The sequence below is a fragment of the Ornithorhynchus anatinus genome, chromosome 8 (assembly GCF_004115215.2).
Source record: "Ornithorhynchus anatinus isolate Pmale09 chromosome 8, mOrnAna1.pri.v4, whole genome shotgun sequence".
Classification (NCBI taxonomy): domain Eukaryota; kingdom Metazoa; phylum Chordata; class Mammalia; order Monotremata; family Ornithorhynchidae; genus Ornithorhynchus; species Ornithorhynchus anatinus.
In genome coordinates this window covers 3,887,672-3,913,022 of record NC_041735.1, presented here as the reverse complement: position 1 = coordinate 3,913,022, position 25,351 = coordinate 3,887,672, and the positions used below count along the sequence as shown (strand labels likewise).

The 25,351-nt window shown below is 49.8% G+C and overlaps 2 protein-coding genes across 6 annotated transcripts in view; one reads left to right on the top strand and one right to left on the bottom strand.

Annotated features, from left to right (window-relative positions):
- Positions 1–9,559, top strand: part of TEX9 (testis expressed 9) — a 37,806-nt gene extending 28,247 nt beyond the window's left edge. Inside the window, exons 11-14 of one of the 3 annotated variants that reach the window (XR_003761533.2) lie at positions 38–172; positions 2,426–2,546; positions 7,887–8,114; positions 9,368–9,559. Coding sequence is in view for 2 of the 3 variants with exons in the window: in XM_029070757.2 (XP_028926590.1) it covers positions 38–172; positions 2,426–2,512 (222 nt within the window). In the remaining variant the exon portion in view is untranslated. Of the gene's footprint in view, positions 1–37; positions 173–2,425; positions 3,023–7,886; positions 8,117–9,367 lie in introns of those variants that run through there. The other 2 variants (XM_029070757.2, XM_007669244.3) reach the window with 2 other exon arrangements.
- On the bottom strand, positions 5,780–24,005 carry MNS1 (meiosis specific nuclear structural 1). 3 transcript variants are annotated; one of them, XM_029070753.2, is made up of 10 exons: positions 23,855–24,005; positions 22,080–22,307; positions 19,464–19,591; positions 18,824–18,926; positions 14,786–15,015; positions 13,687–13,903; positions 13,201–13,308; positions 12,067–12,324; positions 9,223–9,348; positions 5,780–6,043 (listed from the first exon to the last, which is right to left on the bottom strand). In XM_029070753.2, exons 1-10 carry the CDS (start codon positions 23,855–23,857, stop codon positions 5,942–5,944), a joined length of 1,503 nt encoding a protein of 500 aa, XP_028926586.1. In that variant the 5' UTR covers positions 23,858–24,005; the 3' UTR covers positions 5,780–5,941. The 3 variants fall into 3 exon arrangements, with proteins under 3 accessions (XP_028926586.1, XP_028926587.1, XP_039768790.1); XM_029070754.2 differs by lacking the exon at positions 23,855–24,005 and adding an exon at positions 23,681–23,800; XM_039912856.1 differs by lacking the exon at positions 23,855–24,005 and adding an exon at positions 23,660–23,683.
- Between the last annotated feature and the right edge of the window lie 1,346 nt (positions 24,006–25,351).

Sequence of the window (25,351 nt, the reverse complement as noted above, 5' to 3'; positions counted from 1 at the left end):
CAGAAAGCAGGTGACTCATTGCGTGTTTCCTTTTTAGGATGCAAACTTGCAAGAAAACAAACAAGTAGAATTGTTAAAAGAAGAGAAAAGAATTCTGGAAAAAGAGAAAGGAGAATTGGTGTCCGTTTTCAAAAAACAGCAAAAATTGATCGACGTTTTAAAAAGGCAAAAGGTGAGTTATGTCCGTCTCGATAGAATTCCGGGTAATCCGTATTTCACTTTGATACTCAGATGATTCTGTGGGCAGCAGGGCATTCGGCAGTAACTCGATTGCCCTCGAGTAATTTTTTTTAGTTATTTTTAATACTCTGTTACCCGGCTGTGAAATGTTAGTTATCAGTTTCAGTATGCGTATGCTGTTGTGTGCACGGCCCCGGAGCCAGAAGGAGAGTTCAGAGCTAAAGCGTAAACCCGTAAACAAAACGGCGAGCAGCTGATAAAATCGAATCACCTGCTTGTATCCCCACCTGACCAACAGGAGCCCCGATCCCTTCCTTCTGGAGATTTGACCCCATTTCTGCTACCGCAGATGGTCGCTTGCTTCCTCGACATCTACTGACTAACGGATTTCTGCAGATTGACCTAAACTCGAGGTCACAGAATGCAGCAGGCCTTCTCCTGGGTGTAGCGACAGATAACGTTTCCAGAATTTGGGCGACTTATTGAACGGACTTTCTTTACAAAAAAAATTTTCTTTACAGAATTTTCAGCCGGGTCAGAGATGCCCCGGTCGGTCGATGCGGCGGCCCGGACTCCATTTAAATTCGATTAAAGAGGCCACGCATCGACCAACTGCTCATTTAATGGCATTGAAACCTCCCCTCCTCTCCTGGAAAGATAACTCAATAGCTTGATTTGCAAATGTTTCATTTCATTAAAAAGATAGCCTTTTTCTTCCAGCGGTGGGGAAGCTGATGTAATTTGCCGATATAATTTGCTGCAATAGCTTCAAGAGGGGTTTTAGATCAGTTCGTGGAGATGGGACTGTGATGTGTAATGTGTTTGAGGGAAAGTGAGGGGTTAGTAGTTAGCAGGGAGATCCCCAAACCTGAGAAAGGCCATCAAGGAAGGCAGTCATTACTGCTCCTCCAGGCTTCTGGAAGCCACGTGGCCTAGGGGAAATAATAATAATAATGTTGGTATTTGTTAAGCGCTTACTATGTGCAGAGCACTGTTCTAAGCACCGGGGGAGATACAGGGTCATCAGGTCATCCCACGTGAGGCTCCCAGTCTTAATCCCCATTGTACAGATGAGAGAACTGAGGCACAGAGAAGTGAAGTGACTTGCCCACAGTCGGCTGACAAGCGGCGGAGCCTGGATTCGAACCCATGACCTCTGACTCCCAAGCCCGGGCTCAGCGCTCGACTGTATATATCTTTATCACCCTATTTATTTTGTTAATTTTGTTTAATGAGATGTACATCACCCTGATTCTATTTAGTTGCCATTGTTTTTACGAGATGCTCTTCCCCTCGACTCTATTTATCGCCATTGTTCTCGTCTGCCCGTCTCCCCCGATGAGACCGTAAGCCCGTCAAACGGCAGGGACCGTCTCTATCTGTTGCCGACTTGTTCATTCCAAGCGCTTAGTCCAGTGCTCTGCACATAGTAAGCGCTCAATAAATACTATTAAATGAATGAATAGTAGGCGCTTAACCAATCCCCAGAGCAAGGACCATTAAGCCCCCTTCTCACTATATGCTTGGAGCAGAAAAAGTTAAAATTCCCAGGGGGAAAGTTCCATCGAACCACACTGTTCCCCTTCACCTCTGTCTTGAGTTTACTACCTTCTTTATAATCATTTGATGCCTGATTATTATGAATAATACTAATAATAGTGATATTTAAGTGCTTACTATGTGCTAAGCACTAGAGAAGATACGAGATATTCACATCAGACACGGTCCTTGCCCCACACGGGCCTCACAGTAGTAGGTTACGGTTTAGTGTGATTTTTGGTGATTTATACCACTTGTCAGCTGTGTGACTGGGGGCAAGTCACTTAACTTCTCTGTGCCTCAGTTACCTCATCTTGGAAAATGGGGATTAACCGCGAGCCTCACGTGGGACAACCTGATGACCCTGGATCTCCCCCAGCGCTCAGAACAGTGCTCAGCCCATAGTAAGCGCTTAACAAATACCAACATCATTAGGAGAAGCAGCGTGGCTCAGTGGAAAGATCCCGGTCATGGGTTCAAATCCCAGCTCTGCCATTTGTCAGCTGTGTGACTGTGGGCAAGTCACTTCACTTCTCTGTGCCTCAGTGACCTCATCTGGAAAAGGGGGATTAACCGTGAGCCTCCCGTGGGACGACCTGATGACCCTGTATCTCCCCCAGCGCTTAGAACAGTGCTCTGCACAGAGTAGGCGCTTAACAAATACCAACCTTATCAATAGTCTTACTGTGGCTTTTTTTTTTCATAGATGGAGCTAGAAACTGCCAAGTTGTTATCGTTCTCCGAAGAGGAATTTATGAAAATCCTGAAATGGGACAATTCCCCCGACAACTGAGTCTACCGAATTCCTGTTTCATTTGTTTGCACTAGTGAGTTGAAGATGTTAGTACTTGATTATAATTTGTAAGTTTTGAAAAAAAAATTATTGCCTCCTGCTTGAATATCGAGGGGGCAAAGCTAGAGAATGTGGACGAAAACGATCCGTGCTAAAAATGTCACGAACGGGTAAAGGTACATTTGGTTTATCGTTCAGCTGAATTCCGTTCAGCATGAATAGGATGCTAAATGGAATAGTAGATGCTTAACGGGTTTTTCACGAGAATTTAGAAAGACTTTTCCACACTTTTGCCGTGCGGTGGTATTGGAGCGTTTTTACTTGTGGGCACTGTATTAAACTATTTATCAGTTCTAGTCAGAAAGGGATAGTAACTTTTGTTGCCCCAGTGGTGTAAAAAAAAATTAAACCACAGTTGAAGAAGGAATAACCTTTTCTAACAACTTGTCACTCTCCTGAAAATTCCCGCTTTGTTTAAATCTTGCATGTTAAAATGTTGCCGAGAGCCTTTGTGGAGGTGTGGTTTCTGCTTATTTGCAATAGCGGGTACGGATCTGCTTACCTGTAGCCTCCGTGCGAGTCCGTCAGACTTCAGCTGTGCCTGGCAATCAAGTAATCGATGGTATTTATTGAGCGCTTACTGTACTAAGCGCTTGGGAGAGTACACTAGGGAAACAGCGTGGCTCAGTGGACAGAGCCCGGGCTTGGGAGTCAGAGGATATGGGTTCGAATCCCGGCTCTGCCACTTGTCAGCTGTGTGACTGTGGGCGAGTCACTTCACTTCTCTGTGCCTCAGTGACCTCATCTGGAAAATGGGGATTAACTGTGAGCCTCACATGGGACAACCCGATGACCCTGTATCTACCCCAGCGCTTGGAACAGTGCACCGCACTTAGTAAGCGCTTAACAAATACCAACGTTATTATTATTATTATTATTACCCTAGAATAGCAGCAACTCAGAGGGAAAGGCCAGGAGCTCTAGACCGGAAGTTCGTTACGGGCAGGGAACGTGTCTGCCGATTCTGTTGAACCTGACTCTCCCAAAGGCTTAGTACAGCGCTGTGTACAAAGTAAGCGCTCGATAAATCCCACTGATCGCCACTCTGCTCCTGGGGCACAGACTCCAGAGTGGCTCAACGTGCGGATTTCCGTTCCGGAATTGCAGACCTCCTTTGGACGTGGATTTTAGTTCCTCGGCGGATGGGGAAAGAGAGAACCGATCCCAGCTCTCCCTCTTCTCCCGCCCTCTCCGCTCCTTCGGTCTTCTTAATGAGCTCCCGCCTCCTTATTTCAGTTCACCTTGCAGTGAGAAGGAGCCAACGTTTGGGCCCGCTTTTCATTTGCAAGTCTGACAAATAAGAGTGATAAGAATTATGGAATTTAGTAGGCGCTTCCTATGTGGCAGGCACTGTACTTAGGCCATGCTGCTTCTCTGAGATCGAATGGAAAGACAAGACCCCCACGTAAAAGACGGCAAAGAGGAGGAAGCTCTCCTTGGACTGGCCACACCGGGCTCCCTCGGTCACCCGTCGCAGAAGAAACACTGTCGGAGGCCGACATCGTGCCAAGGCCGTCGTGATGGGGGCGGGGGGGGTCTACAGTGGCTCCGTCGCCTGTGCCGTGGTCTTGCCTGGAACCGGCCCCGACGACGTGCTCGATAACCCACGGGAAACCCGGGTTTTCCTGAAGACGGGAAGCGGCGCGGCCCGGTGGGAAGAGCCCGGCCCCGGGAGTCGCAGGACCCGGGTTCTAATCCCCGCTCTGCCGATTGCCTGCTGTAGGTGACCTTGGGCAAGTTACTAACTTTTCTGGGCCTCAGTTTCCTCATCTGTAAAACGGGGCTTCACTCCTCCTCTAATTACGATCCCCATGTGGGACAGGGAGTCGGTCCAACCAGATTTCCTTGTATCTACCCCAGCGCTTGGTACAGTGCCTGGCACACAGTAAGCGCTTAACCGATACCACAGTTATTATTACTAGTGAATAATACTTCACGCGTGGCTCAGCGGTGGAAAGAGCCCGGGCTTGGGAGTCAGAGGTCGTGAGTTCCGATCCCGGCTCCGCCGCTTGTCAGCTGGGTGACCTCGGGCAACTCACTGCACTGCTCTGAGCCTCACTTCCCTCATCTGACAAATGGGGATGAAGACTGTGAGCCCCATGGGGGACAACCTGTACCTTGTATCTCCCCCGGCGCTTAGAACAGTGCTTGGCACCTAGTAAGCGCTTAACAAATGCCATCATCATTATTATTATTAATGCTACTCTTTTTTTTTGGCAGAGAGTAAAGAGTCAAAGGCTATATATTAAAGGAACTTGGCCTAAGTGGGAAGGTCCCGGGTTCTAATCCCCGCTCTGCCACTTAGCTGCGTGACCTTGGGCAAGTCACTTTACTTCTCTCTGCCTCAGTTACCTCATCTGGAAAACAGTAATTATGGTATTTGTTAAGCGCTTACTAAGTGCCGGGCACTATACCAAGCGGGGATTACGACTGCGAGCCCTACGTGGGACAACCTGATGACCTTGTATCTCCCCCAGTGCTTAGAACAGAGCTTGGCACATAGTAAGTGCCTAACAAATACCAACATTATTATTATTGTGAGCTTGTATCCATCCCAATGCTTAGTACAGTGCCTGGCACGTAGCAAACGCTGCTGCTTGTCAGGTGTGTGACCTTGGGCAAGTCCCTTGACTTCTCTGTGCCTCAGTTCCCACATCTGTAAAATGGGGATGAAGACTGTGAGCCCTATGTGGGACAACCTGTACCTTGTATCTCCCCCGGCGCTTAGAACAGTGCTCGGCCCATAGTGAGCGCTTAACAAATACCAACATTATTATTATTAGTACCATTCATTCATTCGATGGTATTTCCTGAGCGCTTACTATGTGCAGAGCACTGGCCTAAACGCCGGGAATGGACAATTGGGCAACAGACAGTGACCATCCCCGCCCATCGACGGGCTCACGGTCTAATCGGGGGGAGAAGGACGGACAAAAACGAGACAACGTCATCGCGACAGATAGAACGAAGGGGACGGACACCTCATTCACAAGATAAATAGGGTAATAAAAATATAGACAAATGAGCAGAGTGCTGAGGGCAGGGGATGAGGAGCAGAGGGAAAAGGGGGCTTAGCTGAGGGGAGGGGAAGGGAGCAGAGGGCAAAGGGGAAGCTCAGTCCGGGAAGGCCTCTCGGAGGAGGTGAGCTCCCAGTAGGACACATACCGTCGGGGGCCGGCGGGGAAACAAAAGACCGGCTCTGTCAGCTGTTATATTTTCCACTGATTTATTGACAGACTAGTTTGTTCACTGAAACCGCTATCCAGATGCTAACTCTTCTAAGAAATTAGAACAATTTTGAGTATTAAAGCCACCAAATGAAGACCCTGCCAAACTGAGTCAGGTTAAGTTAGGCTGACCTCTAGTGGTCTACGATGGCTTCTCTTCCGGAGCCGTTTGGCCTCGCTTCTCGTACATTTCCCTGAACGCTTCGCCCAGCATGTCGACGTCCTCCCTCTGTTTAAGAACGCCCTGAAATGGAAAAGAAGAGGATGGAATACTCCACGGATCATCCTTGTTAAATGAGGTGTCCATCCCCTCGATTCTAGTTATTGCTGTTGTTTCTGTCCGCCCGTCTCCCCCGATTAGACCGCGAGCCCGTCGACGTCCTCTCTCTGTTTAAGAACGCCCCGGAATGAAAAAGGAGAGGATGGAATAAGCTGCAGATCCTCGTTAATGAGATGTCCATCCCCTTGCTTTTATTTACTGCTACTGTCTCCGTCCGTCCGTCTCCCCCGATTAGACCGTGAGCCCGTCGCCGGGCAGGGACCGTCTCTATCTGTTGCCCAGTTGTCCATTCCAAGCGCTTAGTACGGTGCTCTGCACATAGTGAGCGCTCAGTAAATACTATCGAATGAATGAATCTTTGGATTTCTGAAAAATTTCCATTAAATTTCTTAGGTTCCGCGGACGTGTGATCTTCGGGAACCAGGAGTCGGTTTCCCCTTTTGCCCCGCGTTTGCCAAAATATTCAAAGCAGCACATCGAAATATTCTCGTTTTCAAAATCGCCGAGGGTGGAAGCCGGGCTCTTGAGCTCACTGAAGACGGTCGGGTCCCGGTCAGTGAGCAGCACGGCGTAGTGGACGGAGCCCGGGCCTGGGAGTCGGAAGGCCACGGCTGTAATCCCGGCTCGCCACTTTCATTCAACAGTACTTATCGAGCGCTTACTATGTGCAGAGCACTGTACTAAGCGCTTGGAATGGACAATTCGGCAACAGAGAGAGACGATCTCTGCCCAGTGACGGGCTCACAGTCTACACGTGATAATAATGTTGGTATTTGTTAAGCGCTTACTATGTGCCGAGCACCGTTCTAAGCGCTGGGGGAGATCCAGGGTCATCAGGTTGTCCCACGTGAGGCTCCTAGTTAATCCCCATTTTACAGATGAGGTCACTGAGGCCCAGAGAAGTGAAGTGACTTGCCCACGGTCACACAGCTGACAAGTGGCAGAGCCGGGATTCAAACCCATGACTGCTGACTCTCAAGCCCGGGCTCTTTCCACTGAGCCACGCTGCTTCTATACTTCTCTACACTTGTCTACTGTGTGACCTTGAGGCAAGTCACTTCACTTCTCTGGGCCTCATGGGGATCGAGACTGGGAGCCTCCCGTGGGACAGGGACTGTCCAACCCGACCTGCTGGAATCCACCCAGTGCTCAGTACGGTGTCCGGCACATGGAAGCGCTTAACAAATACCGTAATTATTATTATGGTTATTGTGGGATTGGGGGAGCAAACCATCCCACAATATGCTTCATCCTCAGAGCTTTCGGGGGGAGGGCGGCAGGAAGCTGAACCTACGGCATCCCGCCCCTTCGAGCCAGAAAAGGGGGCAGATTGTTGGCTTCACTTGTCCCCTACCACAAGACCACGATCACCAGAGCCCAGGGAGGCTGACCTGTCAGGAAAAGATATTCTCAAAAACAAAACAAAATACCCCGCCCCCCCAAAAAACAAAATGTCGATTCTGTGAAGTGCCACAGAGCCTACACAGATAACAACCTGAAATACAGCAATCTTTCCATTTTGGCATAAAATAGATATTTCTGGTTTTGCAGCACTTTGGGGAAAAAAGCAGCAACGTCAATATCAACGATTCGTTTTCCTAAAAAATAGCCCTGACAAAACAGAGGGGTTCTAGTTGGGGATAAACTCATCGAGATTAACTTGTCCTCCACCGTTTCACATTTCCTAGAGGATCGCAGAAAACGACAGGTTGAGGAAAGGACCAAATTGGACCGTAGATCCAGCATTTAATAGTTGGAGATAAACTCATCGAGATTAACTTGTCCTCCACCGTTTCACATTTCCTAGAGGATCGCAGAAAACGAGAGGTTAAGGAAAGGACCAAATTTGACCCTTAGATCCACCATTTAATAGTTTTCCATCATTTCTGAAGAGAGTATTTCAAAAGCCAAGTCAGCAACTTAAAACGTCATCTACGAACCTTCAAGGCGGGAAGACGGGAGCAAAACGTTTCTACCTGAATTCTTCAAATCTTTAAAAGCTGGCATTGAATCAAGTCGTATAAAATATGGAAATGTGAGTCCAAGTTTTTAAATGCATTTCACATTCAACTTGGGCTCCGCCGTTCATTCAGCATCTGTTGTTTGAGTTCAGATGGGATTTTATAGCCAAAGTGATGAACACGCATTAGGTGTTGCGGGATATTGGTTTCTCGGGCATCCGGAATGCCTGAGAAGCGGTAGAGAAGCAACATGGCGTAGTGGATAGAGAATGGGTCTGGGAGCCAGAATAATAGTCATAATAAAAATGAGATTTGTTAAGCGCTTACTAGGTGCCCGGCACTGTTCTAAGCGCTGGGGTAGATACAAGGTCATCAGGTTGGCCCACGTGGGGCTCACGGTCTTAATCCCCATTTTCCAGATGAGGTCACTGAGGCACAGAGAAGTCAAGTGACTTGCCCAAAGTCGCACAGCTGACCAGTGGTGGAGGAGGGATTCGAACCCATGACCTCTGACTCCCAAGCCACGCTCCTTCCACTAAGCCACGCTGCTTCTCTGAGGTCGTGGATTCTAATCCTGCCTCTACCACTCGTCTGCTGTGTGACCTTGGGCACCTCACGTCTCTGTGCCTCAGTTACCTCCTCTGGAAAATGGGGATTGAGACTGGGAGACCCACCTGGGACAGGGACTGTGCCTGACCCGATCTGTTTGTATAATAATAATAATAATAATAATGTTGGTATCTGTTAAGCGCTTACTATGTGCACAGCACTGTTCTAAGCGCTGGGGGAGATACAGGGTCATCAGGTTGTCCCGCGTGAGGCTCACAGTCTTAATCCCCATTTTACAGATGAGGGAACTGAGGCCCAGGGAAGTGAAGCGACTTGCCCACAGTCACACAGTGGACGAGTGGCAGAGCCGGGATTCGAACCCATGACCTCCGACTCACTCTTTCCACCGAGCCACGCTGCTTCCCCTACTGTACTCCCCCAAGCGCTTAGTTATAAGGGCTCTGCACACAGTAAGCGCTCAGTCAGTTCCACTGTTTGACTGACCGAGTACCCGATCACTGGACTTTGAAAACGTGACGTAGCTTAATTTCACACCGACTCTTGCTGAAAGAGAAAACAGGGATGGGAATAAGATATTGTGAGAAATTAGCCTTCAAGTTCAATTTCCCTTACCTTCGGGAGATAGCCCAGTAGTTCTGCAGCATGTTCTCGGAGTAATTTTTGCCTTTCCTCCTCAATAACTGCTCTGATGCGTCCTTCTCTTTCTTCCTGCATCCGCATTTCCTCAAATTCACGTTCCTGGAAAAACAAACCAAAGCGGTGATTGTTCTCCCTGGAGGCCGTCTACGGAAACGGATGTTTCGACAGAGCAAATTCAGACCGGTAGATTATTTACCTATGTATTTTTTTAGGTGCACAAAAGCCCTTCCTTCGATCCAGAGAGCTCCTCCTCTCCTTCGCTGTCCATGTAGCTTTTGAGATTAATAAATACCAACGCGATCCCACCTTACGATCCGTATCGCGGGTGGACTCTGACACTGGGAAACTCTGAAGGAAATCGGGGATTGGCTCCGCTTCTGCCTGCTGAATTTTCACATCACGCATTTAAACCCCGAAACTTTTATTTCCCCAACGGTTAAAAGACTGTGAGCCTGTTGTGGGACGGGGACTGTGTCCAACCTGGTTATCTTGCATCTCCTACCGTGCCTGGCATATAATCAGCACTTAACGAATACCACAGTTATTATTATTGTCCATCACCTTTTACACCCTTCTTATGCATATAAATTTATAAATAGAGTGGCTACCCATCTAATCTAATTCTCTTCCCCTCTTCAAAACCCTACTGAGAGCTCACCTCCTCCAAGAGGCCTTCCCACACTGAGCTTCCCTTTTCCCTCTGCTCCCTCCCCCTTCCGCCCTTCACCTCCCCTCAGCTAAGCCAGCGTGGCTCAGTGGAAAGAGCACGGGCCCTGGAATCAGGGCTCATGAGTTCGAATCCCAGCTCTGCCACTTGTCGGCTGTGTGACTGTGGGCGAGTCACTTAACTTCTCTGGGCCTCAGTTCCCTCATCTGTAAAATGGGGATTAAGACTGTGAGCCCCACGTGGGACAACCTGCTTCCCCTATGTCTACCCAGCGCTTAGAACAGTGCTCGGCACATAGTAAGCGCTTAACAAATACCAACATTATTATTATTAAGCCCTCTTTTCCCCCCTTTCCCTCTGCTCCTCCCCCTCTCCCTTCCCCTCCCCTCAGCACTGTGCTCGTCCGCTCGACTGTATACATTTTCATTACCCTATTTTAATGAGATGTACATCACCTTGATTCTATTTATTTGCTACTGTTTTAATGAGATGTTCATCCCCTCGATTCTATTTATCGCTATCGTTCTTGTCCGTCCGTCTCCCCCGATTGGACCGGAAGCCCGTCAAAGGGCGGGACGGTCTCCATCTGTTACCGATCTGTCCATTCCAAGCGCTTAGTCCAGTGCTCTGCACATAGTAAGCGCTCAATAAATACTATTGAATGAATGAATCTAGATATCCACTCTATTTAACTTGACCACTCTGGTCACAGATGTTTTTACGGTTGTCTCTTCCATTAGAGGATAAACTCCTTGTAGGCAGGGAACATATCACTTTGTCACTCTGTACTTCCAATGGGTTCGAATCCCGGCTCCGCCACTTGTCAGCTGTGTGGCTTTTGGGCAAGTCGCTTCACTTCTCTGTGCCTCAGTTACCTCATCTGGAAAATGGGGATCAAGACTGTGAGTCCCATATGGGACAACCTGATCACCTTGTATCCGCCCCCAGTGCCTGGAACAGTGGCTTGTACATAGTAAGCACTTAACAAATGCCATCATTATTCTTATTGTTATTATTAAATGGGTGCTCAATAAATACTATTACTCCTCCAGCACATTCCCTCCCCATTACTAAAAATTCCATAAATGGCAAGAAACTGTCTCCTGAGTGATTTTTGACTCTTGCGCTGTGACACACATCCCACAGATAATAATAATAACAATGATAATTCTGGTATTTGTTAAGCGCTTACGACGTGCCAGACACTATACTAAGGGCTGTGAACAAGTCATTTCGCTTCTGCGTCTCAGTTTCCTCATCTGTAAAATGGGGAATGAGACGCTGGGTCCCACGTGGGACAGGGCCTGCGTCCAACCCGATTTGCTTGGCTCCACCCCAGGGCTTAGTACGGTGCCTGGCACCTAGTAAATGCTTAAAAAAAATACCATAATTATTAGTAGTATTGTGGGGGGTGCTCTGAAATCTGGGGAGCAATAGACCGGGAGGAGGACCCACTCTTTTCCACAATCCCCACGGCTTCAACCGACCGAGGAGGGATTCAAGGCATTCGAAAAAGACCGCGGTCCTACCCGCGTCACCTGAAGAATTTCCAGATGGCCCCTTAGTCTAAACATTCCTTGGGCCAGGAGCCAATCCGGTCAGAGCCCCACTCCCACAGGAGACACGTGGGCTTAGTCGGAGCGGCCCGTCGAGGTGTGTGGGCCCGGTCTGACACGCCAGAGACGTCCAGGTTCTAGAGTCTCCCACTGGGGCTGATGAGGAAGCCACAGAGCCCGGGACTGGGAGTCAGAAGGTCACGGGTTCCAATCCCGGCTCCACCACGCGTCTGCTGTGTGACCACCCGGGCAAGTTACTTTATTTCTCTGGGCCTCAGTTACCTCATCCGGAAAATGGAGACTGACACCGTGAGCCCCACGTGGGACAGGGACTGTGTCCAACCCGATTCGCTTGTATCCGGTCCAGTGCTTGGCACATAGTAAGCGCCTAACAAGACCACAATTATTATTATGTGTTCCTTGCCCCGATCAGGCAACGCAAGGAAACTCCACCGGGAAGCCACGTGTCCCCGAGGGGAAAACACTCAAACCACCTGTGGCATAAAAACAGATTCCTGCCCTTTATCCTAACACGCTTCCCCTCAGAACGAAAGCTTTCCTAAAGAGACAAACAGACGTCGATCCTTTCCTTACCTTGTCTGCCAGGAACTGTTCACGACGCTCTCTGATAAGCTCTTCTACAGCCTTTTTATGTTCCAGCTGTTTCATTCTCTGCCTCTGGGCGTTCATGAGTTCCAGCCGATCGTCCTCAGCAAATTTGGCCAGCATGTTCTGTCTGTAAGTCTCCTCTTCCTCTCTTGCGGTCTGCAGCACTAGCTGTTTGAAGGCTAATTGGTCTTCGAAACTTTTCTGCAGCTCCCGGCGCTGTCTGATCTTGTTTTCCGCTTCGAACTAAGAAGACGCAGTCGGGGGGAGCAAAAATCAATCTCCGACAAGGTGTGGTTCGGCTCACCCCAAAGCCAAGGACCGACATCGGGCAAAGTGGGAAATTCAGCCCCTTTCACCGACATCCCCGTCGTGAACGGCGTTGGTTCATTCGATCGTATTTATCGAGTGCTTACCGTGTGCAGAGCGCTGAACTAAGCGCCTGAGAGAGTACAGTGTAAAACTAAACAGATGCGTTCCCTGCCCACGACGAGCTTTGGTTACATTTCCCGAGGAAGGAAATAATAATAATAATGTTGGTATTTGTTAAGCGCTTACTATGTGCAGAGCACCGTTCTAAGCGCTGGGGGAGATACAGGGTCATCAGGTCGTCCCACGTGAGGCTCACAGTCTTAATCCCCATTTTACAGATGAGGGAACTGAGGCAGAGAGAAGTGAAGTGACTCGCCCACAGTCACACAGCTGACAAGTGGCGGAGCTGGGAGTCGAACCCATGACCTCTGACTCCCAAGCCCGGGCTCCTTCCACTGAGCATGGCTTCTTGGAAGAAGCCCGGGCCTGGGAGTCAGCAGGACCTGGCTTCTATTCCCGGCTCCGTCACCTGCCTGTTGTGTGACCTTGGCCGGGTCACCTCACTTCTCGGTGCCTCAGTCACCTCTTCTGCAAAACGGGGATTAAGACGGCGAGGCCCCCGGTGGGACGTGAGCTGCGTCCAACCTGATTAGCTTGCATCTAACTCCAGCGCTTAGTACTGGGCCCGCACATATTCCGAACTTGTACGAAGAAATAACGAAACGTTGGTAGTGCTGCCCCGTAGGAACGGATTTCACTGCTCTTTACCGCAGGTGAGCAGTCACTGCTCTGCCACGGCCCGGCACTCACTTTCATCTTCTGCCGGTCCATTTCGGCTTGCTCCTCCTGATACAAGTCGAGGCGCATCTGTTCCAAATCGTCCTGGTGCTGCCGGGTCTTTTCCAGGTTCTCGGCAACCTGGGAAGGAAAAAGGAAGAAAGTTTTAACGTGGCCCCCCACACCCGCAAAAATCACATCTCCTCCGAGAGGCCTTCCCCAGATAAGTCCTCGTTTCTTCTTCCCCCACTCCCTTCTATGTCACCCTCGCATTTGGATGTCCATCCTTATTCACCTTCCCTCAGCCCCACACCTGCAATTAATTGAATTATATTAATGTCTGTCACCCCCTCTAAGCGCGTTGTGGGCGGGAAGAGAGTCTACCGACTTGATCGTATCTGTACTCTCTCGCGCACCTCATACAGCGCTGTGCACGCACTGAGCGCTCAATAAATACCATCGATCGATCGATTCAAACCCCCAAGCTCTCAAGATGTGTTTGCCGTTGATTTTACGTACCAAATTCTGGAGATGTTTCTTCTTCTCCTCGTTCTCCAGTATTTTCGCCATCCGGTCTTCTTCTCTCTGCTGCTTCAGGTTAGCAAATTCTACGATTTTGCGGTTTTCTTCTTCCATTTCTTCACGTTTCTTTTTTCTCCAGAGAGCCTGCTGTTTCTGAAACTCTTCTTTATATCTCTGGATGGCATTCATTTTCTCCAGCCTCAGCTGTCTTTCCCTTAAAGAACAGGCCAACGAAGGCGTCAAATGTGCGTCGGGGACACAGACGGTAACATAGACGCCTAGCGAGGATTGACATAGAAATCATTTCCTCTGATTTTCAACAGGGATGAGAAACAGGAGGGCCAAGAAGTTTCAAGAACTTCCAATTTACCGAATCGTCGCTTGACAAGTATTCACTTTTCTAATGGGGAGGCCTGAGCCTCAGCGATAATAATAATAATTGTGATTGTGGTATTTGTTATCCTCCCATTATGTTGTACTAAATGCTGGGGAAGATCCCCGCACGGGTCTGAAAGTCAGACTGTGGGCAGGGATCGTGCCTACCAACCCTTCTGGACTGTACTTCCCCCTGCACTTAATAAGGTTAGGTCAATCAGTCGGTCGTATTTACTGAGCGCTTACTATGTGCAGAGCACTGTACTAAGCGCTTGGCGAACAATTGGACAATAAACAGACGCATTCCCCGCCCGCAATGAGTTCACAGCGCACGATGCCCAGGAAACACTCGACCAATACCACTGGCTGATTATTATTACCCGTAAGATTCGATCCAACTACTGAATACACCCAATTCTCCTAGAGCCCGGGGGTGGCTTTCGTACAAAAGGACAGGGACCGACACATAGTAAGTGATTAATGAATACCATTAAAAAAAGAAAACCTTGTGTGAAGGAAATCTCGCATTAGAGTACGCACGCACCTATCCAACAACCGTCTCTTCCAACCTCGAGTTGGGCGGTTTCCAAACTGACTAGCGCCGTCCGGAGAACGTTCCCTAATTTTCTCAGAGCAGCCTAGTCGGCTCACCTACGGTGACAGCCGGCGTGACGGAAGAATTGGGGGGGGGACGGGACGTTTTTATAAAAACAAAACTTACATCTGGTCTTCTTCATAAATTTTTCTCACAATTTCGTCAATCATCAGCTTCTCTTGGAGGAACTCTTCGTAAGCCTCCTGCTTCTTTCTTTCCCGCTCTTCGAGCTGTTTTTCTAATTCCTGGTGATACTGTATTTTCTCCCTGTTCCGTCTACACTCCGCCAAGTTCTCTTCCATCGCAAACCTCTCGTGTTCCTCCTTCATCTGCCGGGCCAATATCGCATCGCCTTTCTGGGATAGAAACAGAACTCGCTTTCGGATCTCCCAAATCGAGAACACGTACACTTAAAAAGAAAGACATCAGAGGCCGAAGAACGAGTTGTGAACCCCCATCCTTAATAATAATGATGCCGGCATTTGCTAAGCGCTTACTATGTGCAGAGCACTGTTCTAAGCGCTGGGGGAGATACAGGGTCAACGGGTTGTCCCACGTGAGGCTCCCAGTTAATCCCCATTTTACAGATGAGGGAACTGAGGCCCAGAGAAGTGAAGTGACTTGCCCACGGTCACACAGCTGACAAATGGCAGAGCCGGGATTCGAACCGATGACCTCTGACTCCGAAGCCCGGGCTCTTTCCGCTGAGCCCCGCTGCTTCTTTAAGCTAACGGACAAATACCCCCCCGACTTTCCAATCGCTGTAGACGGCACCACCACCCTTCCTGTCTCATAAACAGGTAACCTTGGCGTTGTCCTTGACTCCTCTCTTTCATTCAACCCACAAATCCAATCCATCCCGTCGGTCCCACCTTCGTAACATGACTAAAATCTGCCCCTTCCTCTCCGTCCAAACCATGTTCATTCAATCACGTTTCCTATTGGAGAAGCAGCGTGGCTCAGTGGAAAGAGCCCGGGCTTGGGAGTCGGAGGTCGTGGGTTCGAATCCCAGCTCTGCCGCTTGTCAGCTGTGTGACTTTGGGCAAGTCACTTCACTTCTCTGTGCCTCAGTTCCCTCATCTGTAAAATGGGGATGAAGACTGTGCGCCCCACGTGAGACGACCTGATCACCTTGTATCCCCGCAGCGCTTAGAACGGTGCTCGGCACATAGTAAGCGCTTAACAAATACCACCATTATTATTATTATCCTGCCTCGATTACTGTATCACCCTCCTTGCTGTCCTCCCAGCCTCCTGTCCCTGCCCACTCCTGTCCCTACTTTTCGCTGCTGCCCGGAGCACTTTTCTACGAAAACGTTCAGGCCACGTCTCCCCACTCTTCAAGAAACTCTGGTGGTTGCCCATCCACCTCCGCGTCCAACAAAATCTCCTCACCATTTGGCTTCAAAGCAGTCAATCCCCTCGCCGCCTCGTGACTCGCCTACTCCAACCCAGCCCTCACGGCGCGCTCCTCTAACGCCAGCCCCCTCACTGTACCTCCATCTCGTCTATCTCGCCGCCGACCTCTCGCCCACGTCCCGCCACCGGCCCGGATCGCCCTCCCTCCTCCTATCCGACAATGACTCTTGCCCGCCTCAAACCTTATTGAAAGCCCATCTCCTCCAAGAGGCCTTCCTTGACTAAACCCTCCTTTCTTCTTCTCCGGCTCCTTTCCGCATCGCCCTGCCTTTCTCCCTTTCTTCATCCCCCCTCCCAGCCCCACACCACTTACGTCCATATCTGCCATTTATTCATTTACATTCATGTCTGTCTCCCCCTCTAGACCGTAAGCTCACTGGGGGAAGGGAATGTAATAATAACAATTAATAATTATGGTATCTGTTACGCGCTTACAACGTGCAGAGCGCTGTTCTAAGCGCTGGGGGAGATACAGGGTGATCGGATTGTCCCATGTGGGGCTCACAGTTTTTAATCCCCGTTTTTACAGGTGAGGTCACTGAGGCCCGGAGAAGTGACTTGCCCAAGGTCACACAGCAGATAAGTGGTGGAGTCGGGATTAGAACCCACGACCTCAGACTCCCAAGTCCGTGCTCTTTCCACTGAGCCACGCTGCTTCTCAGTGTGTATGTTTATTGTGTACCGTACCCTCCCAAGCGTGTACCCTGTACACAGTAAGCGCTCAATAAATACGACTGACCGATGAAAGGTGTAACTAATCACTCTTTCTTTTAAAATGTCGGCCAGATTTAAAGTGCTAACCCTAAATGATAATGTTGGTATCTGTTAAGCGCTTACTACGTGCAGAGCACTGTTCTAAGCGCTGGGGGAGATACAGGGTCATCGGGTTGTCCCACGTGAGGCTCCCAGTTAATCCCCATTTTACAGATGAGGGAACTGAGGCCCAGAGAAGTGAAGTGACTTGCCCACAGTCACACAGCTGACAAGTGGCAGAGCTGGGATACGGAAGTACGGATTACTCACAATTAGCTGGATAACTAATTGGATAACCGGGGATATTTTCACATCGCCGTGGAGTATTTTCATTTGTACAAACCCTCTAGAGTCTACGCTTGTGGTGGACAGGGACCGTGTCTACCAGTTCTGAAACACCGTCGTCTCCCAAGCGCTTAGTACAGTGCTCAGCGCACAGTAGATAATACGACTGATGGATTGTTAACAATTAAACCACTGGGGAGAAGGCAGGGTTCCAGAGTTGACGTCATCCAGGGTCTCACAGCCTACTTTCAGTTGGGCTGCCTATATTCTCAGCTTGAACAACTTGGGTAATTGAGGCCGGGTTCACTCGTTCGCTCAGTCGTATCTATTGAGCGCTTATTATGTGTAGAGCACTGTCCTAAGCGCTTGGGACGGTGCGATATAACAATAAACAGATACATTCCCCACAACGAGCTTTACAGTCTAGGACCGCCACCTCTTCAGAACACTTCGGTGCTATTTAATTTTAAGCAGCGTGGCTCAGCGGAAAGAGCCCGGGCTTGGGAGTCGGAGGTCATGCGTTCGAATCGCGGCTCGGCCACTTGTCAGCTGTGTGACCGTGGGCAAGTCGCTTCACTTCTCTGTGCCTCGGTTCCCTCGTTTGTAAAATGGGGACGAGGACCGTGAGCCTCACGCGGGACAGCCCGATTACCCCGTATCTCCCCCAGCGCCTAGAACAGCGCTCTGCACATAGTAAGCGCTTAACAAAAACCAACGTAATTAGCTAGAGCGCTCTCACTTTCCTGTAATGCTGATCTTGGCTTAAGCCCATCCTCTCCCCTCGGTGAATCGATCATCGCTATCTACTGAGCGCTTCCTGCGTGCAGTGCACCGTACCCGTGCACTGTACTCTGCGTGCAGAGCCCGGCCCCGGGAGTCGGAAGGCCCCGGCTTCTAATCCCAGCACCGCCACTTCTCCGCCGCGTGACCTCGGGCAAGTCACTTCCCTTCTCTGTGCCTCAGTTCCCTCGTCTGCAAAATGGAGACAGGGTCTGTGGGAAAGGGACCGCGTCCAACCCGATCGCTTTCTATCTACCCCCAGTGCTTAGTACGGCGCCTGGCCCGTAGAAAGCGCGCATGGCCTAGTGGATACGGGGCCCGGCACGTAGTAAGCGCTTAATAAATACCACGGTTATTACGACTATTAACAGATACCGTCCTTAAAAGACTGCTGCGCGGGGAGCTGAACTGGGGTGACCAAGGAAACCCTCTGAAGGGGTGGAAGGGCGACACGCCGTCACACCCGAAGGAGAGGCGGCGTAGTGGCGATGGGCAGGCGGGAGGCCCGGTAGAAGGATCGGCAGGTTGGCCCGCTGAAATCCCGAAAGGAGGAGTGCTTTTCGAGCGGAAGCTCGGACGGGAGCACGCCGCCGAGAGGCGAAAACACAAACAGACGCTGCCAACGGCCAGCACGGCAGCCCAAACCCGGGACAGGCAGCCTGGGGGTTCGCACGACCTCTAAGAACTCTTTTCAGCCCCACGCACGCACTCAAGGGGACGTTTCACAGTTATTCGCGCCATCTCCCGGTGCCCAGGACGACTTTCTGCCTTCAAGTGGGGTGGCTCAGCGCAAAATCGACCGTTTTCTTGCCGACCGTCGCAACACAGAGATGCCCCGGGGCAATCTGACTGGGGAGTTCTTCCGGGAATGCAGTTCTTTTATTTTTGGGAGCAGTCACAGCAGAGCACACAAAAAAATGAGCTTACCATCCTTTCAAGTTTTATGGCTTCTTTCTCGGCAATCTGGGCCGCTCTTTCTTTATTCATGTAAGCCGCTTTCAATTTTCTCTCCAGTTCTCTTAATTCGGTGCTATTAAAAGAAAAACAGTGAAATCTAATACTTTTCCTTTTAAGTTGGTCGCGTGCTTCTGGCCCAACATACTTTTCATTTGCACCGTGTTCCTCCTTAAGAATGCTTCAGTATTCATTCATTCATTCGATAGTATTTATTGAGCGCTTACTCTGTGCAGAGCACTGTACTAAGCGCTTGGAATGGACAAATCGGCAACAGATACAGTCCCCGCCCACTGACGGGCTTACGGTCTAATCGGGGGAGACAAACAGACAAAAACAATAGCAATAAATTAGAGTTGTGGCACAAGACTGATGCTTCGCACAATTCCCGCTAGCTAAGTTGCAAAGATTTGTACCCGCCTCAAGAGAAAGACTTACTTGCTAAATGTGGAATATACTCAGACGCAGCTATTTCAAATACTTTCTTTACCCTCCACTTCACATCTGGGACTTGAATTTATAACTCCACCTAGTTCTCTTGATGAAAAATCTCTTTGTGATGCTCTATTGAAAATGCAATTTCCAAGGGTTTGTTTCCGACCAGCAAAAATACCTGTTTTCTCTGACTTGCTGCCGCAATTTTTCATCCTTGAGAGTTTTGTCCTTTAATCTGGCCAATTCTGTAGCCAACTTTTCTTCCTGTTCCAGCTGGCGCTCCTTTAACCTTTTGTTTTCCTCCGCCTAAGAAACCCCCCCAAAACGATTTTAGACTTCTTCTGCAGCACGGTTTCATTGCGCCAGCTTTTCTGGTAATGGTTTAACAGAACTTTTCAACTCTACCCGAATGATAAAAGTTTCCAATTAAAAATTTAGAACAATAATAATAATAAAGTTGGTATTTGTTAAGCGCTGCACTGTTCTAAGCCCTGGGGGAGATACAGGGTGATCAGGTCGTCCCACGTGAGGCTCCCAGTTAATCCCCATTTTACAGATGAGGGAACTGAGGCACAGAGAAGCGAAGTGACTTGCCCACGGTCACACAGCTGACAAACGGTGGAGCCGGCATTCGAACCCATGACCTCTGACTCCCAAGCCCGGGCTCTTGCCACTGAGCCACGCTGCTTCTCATAAGCCCTCTAAACTACTGGATGGGCAGATGCCCAGAAAAACCAAGATGGAAACTGCATCATTCATTCATTCAACTGTATTTATTGAGCGCTTACTATGTGCAGAGCACTGTACTAAGCGCCTGGAATCAGCGCTCAGATTGTGAGCCCTGGGACTGTGGGGCAAGGACTGTGTCTGATCTGATTATTTTACCTCTAGTTCAGCACTTAGCAGAGTGCTTGATACATAGTAAACGCTTAACAAGTACCCCAAGTATCACAGCAGCGTGGCGTAGCGGATAGAGCCCAGGCCCGGGAGGCACGGGGTCACGGGTTCTAATCCCAGCTCTACGACTTGTCTGCCGTGGGACCTTGGGCAAGTTACCTCACTTCTCTGGGTCTCAGTTACCTCATCTGGAAAGTGCGGATTGAGACTGTGAACCCCACGTGGGACGGGATTGTGTCCAACCTCGTTACCTTGTATCCCCCAGCGCTTAGAACAGTGCTTGGCACATCGTAAGCACTTACCCAATACCCCAATTATTATTCCTAATCCCCTTTCGCCGAGCAGATGTCTACTGGCTCCGACTCTACACACCTCTTAGGCATTCATTCATTCTTTCAATCATCCCTTCGACAGCATTTACGGAGCGCTTACTATGTGCAGAGCACTGTACTAAGCGCTTGGGCGAGTACGATATAGCACTGAACAGACACACAATAGATAGTTCTCCCCTCTCTCCGACCACTGGGGAGAATCAGCGTGGCCTGGTGGATAGAGCAAGGGACCGGAAGTCGCAAGGACCCGGGTTCTAATTGCGGCTCTGCCGCCTGTCTCCTGTGTGACCGTGGACAGGTCACTTCACTTCTCTGGGCTTCAGTTTCCTTATCTGTAAAATGGGGATTAGAAGTGGGAGCCCCGGGTGGGACAGGGACTGTGTCCAACCTGATTAGCTTGGATCTAGCCCAGGGCTTAGCAGAGTGCCTGGCACACAGTGAGTGCTCAACAAAGATCATTGAAAAAAGAAAATAAAAAAGCTGTAGGCAGTTTCTTCCTCTCCTTATCAATCGAGGCCGAGACTATTTTATCCCTCATCATCAGCCTCTGCACCTCTCTAACCCAAACACCTGCAGTTCCTACACCCCAGAACTTAATAATAATAATAATAACGGAAGGGACGCAGTAGAAAATAGGGATTGAGACTGGAGCTCCAAGCGGCACGGGAACTGCGTCCAACCCGATTTGCTCGTGACCGGCCCAGCGCTTAGTACAGTGACTGGCACAGAGTCGGCGCTTAACAAATACCATAATTATCACTCCCCATTTGTACTCTTCAAGTGTTTAGTACACTGCATTGCACTCAGTAGGCATTCAATAGGTAGGCACTCAATAAATACTTCTGCATCAACAACATCTATTACTTTTCATTCATTCAACGGTATTTACTGAGCGCTTCCTATGTGCAGAGCACTGTACTAAGCGCTTGGAATGGACAAATCGGGAACAGACAGAGACGGCCCCTGCCCTTTGAGGGGCTTACGGTCTAATCATTGCTTCTATTATTATTAGAACTTTAAGTCAATGCTGTGGGACATAAACGATACACACAGAGAGCTGACAGCTACCGGATTGTTGTATTGTACTCTCCCAAGCGCTCAGTACAGTGCTCAATACTCTCCCAAGCGCTCAGTCACAGTGCTGTGCACACAGTGAGCGCTCAATACAACCGGCCGACTACACACACGGAGGACTTCAGTGTATAATCTATACACAGTCCAATGTGAACGTTCTGCGGATCTAACTGCCCCCTCAGCGGGGGAAGGTCGTAAAGCAGCGAGGCTCAGCGGAAAGAGCCCGGGCTCGGGAGTCAGAGGTCATGGGTTCGAATCCCGGCTCCACCGCTTGTCAGCGGTGTGACCTCGGGCGAGTCACTGCACTTCTCCGTGCCTCAGTTCCCTCCTCTGTAAAATGGGGACGAGGACTGCGAGCCCTACGTGGGACAATCTGATTATCTTGTATCTACCCCAGCGCTCAGAACAGTGCTTGGCACATAGAAAGCGCTGAACAAATACCAACATTATTATTAAAGGCGACCCCGCACACTGCCCGAAGAAGGACTCACCTTTCGAATGGCTTCTTCCATTTCCATTTCGCACTGCTCTTTCTGCAGTGATCTGAGGACCTGCTTCCGTTCAACTTGTTCTTCATTTAAAATCGCTGCTTTCAGTTCCTTCATTTTCTTCTCCAGCTTCTCCTGCGCTTGGCTGGCCAAGAATCTCTGATGGTCTTCCCTCATTTCTTTCTTATGCTGCTCACTAAAGGTCAGTTGCTGCATCTTTCCCGAGAAAGCCTAAAATGCAAAAAAATAAGGGGGGGCCTCCTCCTTCATTCGATCGTATTTATTAAGCGCTCAGTGTGGGCGCAGCCCGTACTGAACGCTTCGGAGAGTACGAGGCGACACGGTGACGGCTCAGTCGAGGAAACCGAGGCCCAGAGGAAATGAAGTGACTCGCCCAAAGTCACACAGCAGATGAGTGGCGGAGCCGGGATCAGAAAAGAATAGACAGACACGCTCCCGGCCCACGACGAGCTTGCAGCCTAGAGGAGGGGAAGACGGACATCGGTGCCGATAAATGAAATGACAGCTATGGACGTGAGCGCTGTGGGGCTGGGACGGGGGGAAGAGCAAAAGGAGCAAGTCGGGGCGACAGAGAAGGGGCGTGGGAGAAGAACGAAAGTGGGGCTCAGTCCGGGAAGTCTCTTGGAGGAGATGGGCCTTCAGTAAGGCTTTGAAGTCTAGAGGGGGAGACAGACATTAATATAAACGAATAGATTAAATAAATACTTAAAATAACAGATATATACATATGTGCCGTGGGGGCGGGAGGGAGGATGAATGAAGGAGAAGCGGCGTGGCCTAGCGGCTAGAGTCCGGGCCTGGGAGTGGGAAGGAAGGTCATAGGTTCTAATCCCGGCTCCACCGCTCGTCTGCCGTGCGACCTTGGTCAAGTCCCTTCCCTTCCTCGATTTCCTCATCCTGTCCAACGGGAATTGAAACGTTGAGCCCCGGGTGGGACCGGGACCGCGTCCAACTCGATTTGCTTTTATGAGTTGTGGGACTCAGAGGTCGTGGGTTCTAAACCCGTCTCCGCCACGCGTCTGCTGTGTGACCTCGGGCAAGTCACTTCACCTCTCTGCGCCTCAGTTCCCTCATCTGTAAAATGGCGATCGGGACCGTGAGCCCCACGTGGGACAACCCGATCACCTTGTATCTACCCCAGCGCTCAGAACGGTGCTCGGCACCCAATAACAAATAATAGTAATACTGTTGGTATTTGTTAAGCACCTCCTATGCGTGGAGCACCGGTCTAAGCGCTGGGGGAGATACAGGGTCATCGGGTCGTCCCACTTGGGCCTCGCAGTCTCCATCCCTCTTTTACAGAGGAGGTAACTGCGGCCCAGAGAAGTGAAGTGGCTCGCTCGGGGTCACACAGCATACCGTATCATAGAGCACACCGTAATGCCTATCATCCACCCCGGCGCTTAGTGCAGCACGGCACTTAACTTCTCTGTGCCTGTTACCTCATCTGTACAATGGGGATCAAGACTGTGAGCCTCACGCGGGACAATCTGATGACCCTCCATCTCCCCCAGCGCTTAGAACAGTGCTCTGCACAGAGTAAGCGCTTAACAAATACCAACCTTATTCATAGTAGTACTTACGAAGCGCTCGGCACAGAGTCGGCGCGCAATGAACACGACTGAATTGAACGAAGACGGGAGGCGCTTAAGAAATCCCCCGCTTATCACTAGGAATTAAGGAGCAAGTAAGAGCGGATCTGGCGGGGGGAAGAGGGAGGGAGGGAGGGAGGGTCCCGGCTCCCCGGGCCCACTGACCATCCGGAGCGGGTCGGGAGGGGCCGTCGATGCTCCGTCGCCCTGGTAACGGGCGGCCTTCCTCCGCCAGCGCCCGGCTGGATCCCCGACCTCCCATTGGCCGGGGAAACCCACCAATCGGCGGGCCGCCGCTCCCGCCTCCTCGTCTCCTAGCAACGCGCGCTCGGCCGGGCCCCGGAAGGAAAAGCGGGCCGGTTGGTGGGGGGGGGGGGGGGGGGGGCTCCTCCCCCCGAGGGCCGCGCGCGCCTGCGCGTTGGGAGCCTGAGGCCTGAGGCCCCGCCTTCCTCCACTCACTCACTCACTCAGGTAGCCAGTCGTCCAGTCAGTCATTCATTTATTCAGTCACTCATTCATTCATTCAGTCAGTCAGTCATTCAGTCAGCCAGCCAGCCAGTCGTTCAGTCAGTCAATGTCAGTCAGTCAGTCAGTCATTTATTCAGTCACTCATTCATTTATTCAGTCATTCATTCTTTCTGTCAGTCAGTCATTCTGTCAGTCAGTCAGTCAGTCAGCCAGCCAGTCGTTCAGTCAGTCAATGTCAGTCAGTCAGTCATTTATTCAGTCACTCATTCATTTATTCAGTCATTCATTCTTTCTGTCAGTCAGTCATTCTGTCAGTCAGCCAGTCAGCCAGTCAGTCGTTCAGTCAGTCAATGTCAGTCAGACAGTCATTTATTCACTCATTCAATCTGTCAGGCAGTTATTCAGTCAGTCAGTCAGCCAAGTCTGACTGTTCATCCCAGACTGTTGCCGACTTGTTCATCCCAAGCGCTTAGTACAGTGCTCTGCACATAGTAAGCGCTCAATAAATACTATTGAATGAATGAATGAATGAATGAATGAATGAAAGTCAGTCGTTCAGTCAGTCAGTCAGTCATTTATTATTTAGTCACTCATTCATTCTGTCAGTCAGTTATTCAGTCAGTCATTCAGTCAGTCAGCCAGTCAGTCGTTCAGTCAGTCAGTCGTTCAGTCAATGTCAGTCAGCCAGTCAGCCATTCAGCCAGCCAGTCAGCCATTCATTCATTCAGTCAGTCAGTCAGTTATTCAGTCAGTCATTCAGTCAGTCATTAGGTCATTCATTCAGTCAGCCAGTCAGTTGTTCAGTCAGTCAATGTCAGTCAGTCATTCAGCCAACCTGTCAGTCAGTCAGCCAGCCAGTCATTCATTCATTTATTCAGTCATTCATTCAGTCAGTCATTCATTTATTCATTCAGTCAGTCAGTCAGCCAGTCAGTCGTTTATTCATTCATTCAATAGTATTTATTGAGCACTTACTATGTGCCGAGCACTGTACTAAGCACTTGGAATGTACAAATCAGTAACAGATAGAGACAGTCCCTGCCCTCTGACGGGCTCACAGTCTAATCAGGGGAGACAGACAAGAACAATAGCAATAAATAGAATCAAGGGGATGAATATTTCATTAAAACAATATTTTAAAATGTCATTCATTCATTCAGTTGTTCAGTCATTCAGTCAGTCATTCAAATTTAT

What these genes read in the sequence shown, in the direction of transcription:
- MNS1 (XM_039912856.1), bottom strand. An exon ending in TGGAAGAAGCCATTCGAAAG is followed by an intron (nt 19,592 to 22,079) that starts GTGAGTCCTTCT and finishes GGGGTTTCTTAG; the next exon opens with GCGGAGGAAAACAAAAGGTT. An exon ending in TGGACCGGCAGAAGATGAAA is followed by an intron (nt 12,325 to 13,200) that starts GTGAGTGCCGGG and finishes GCGTCTTCTTAG; the next exon opens with TTCGAAGCGGAAAACAAGAT.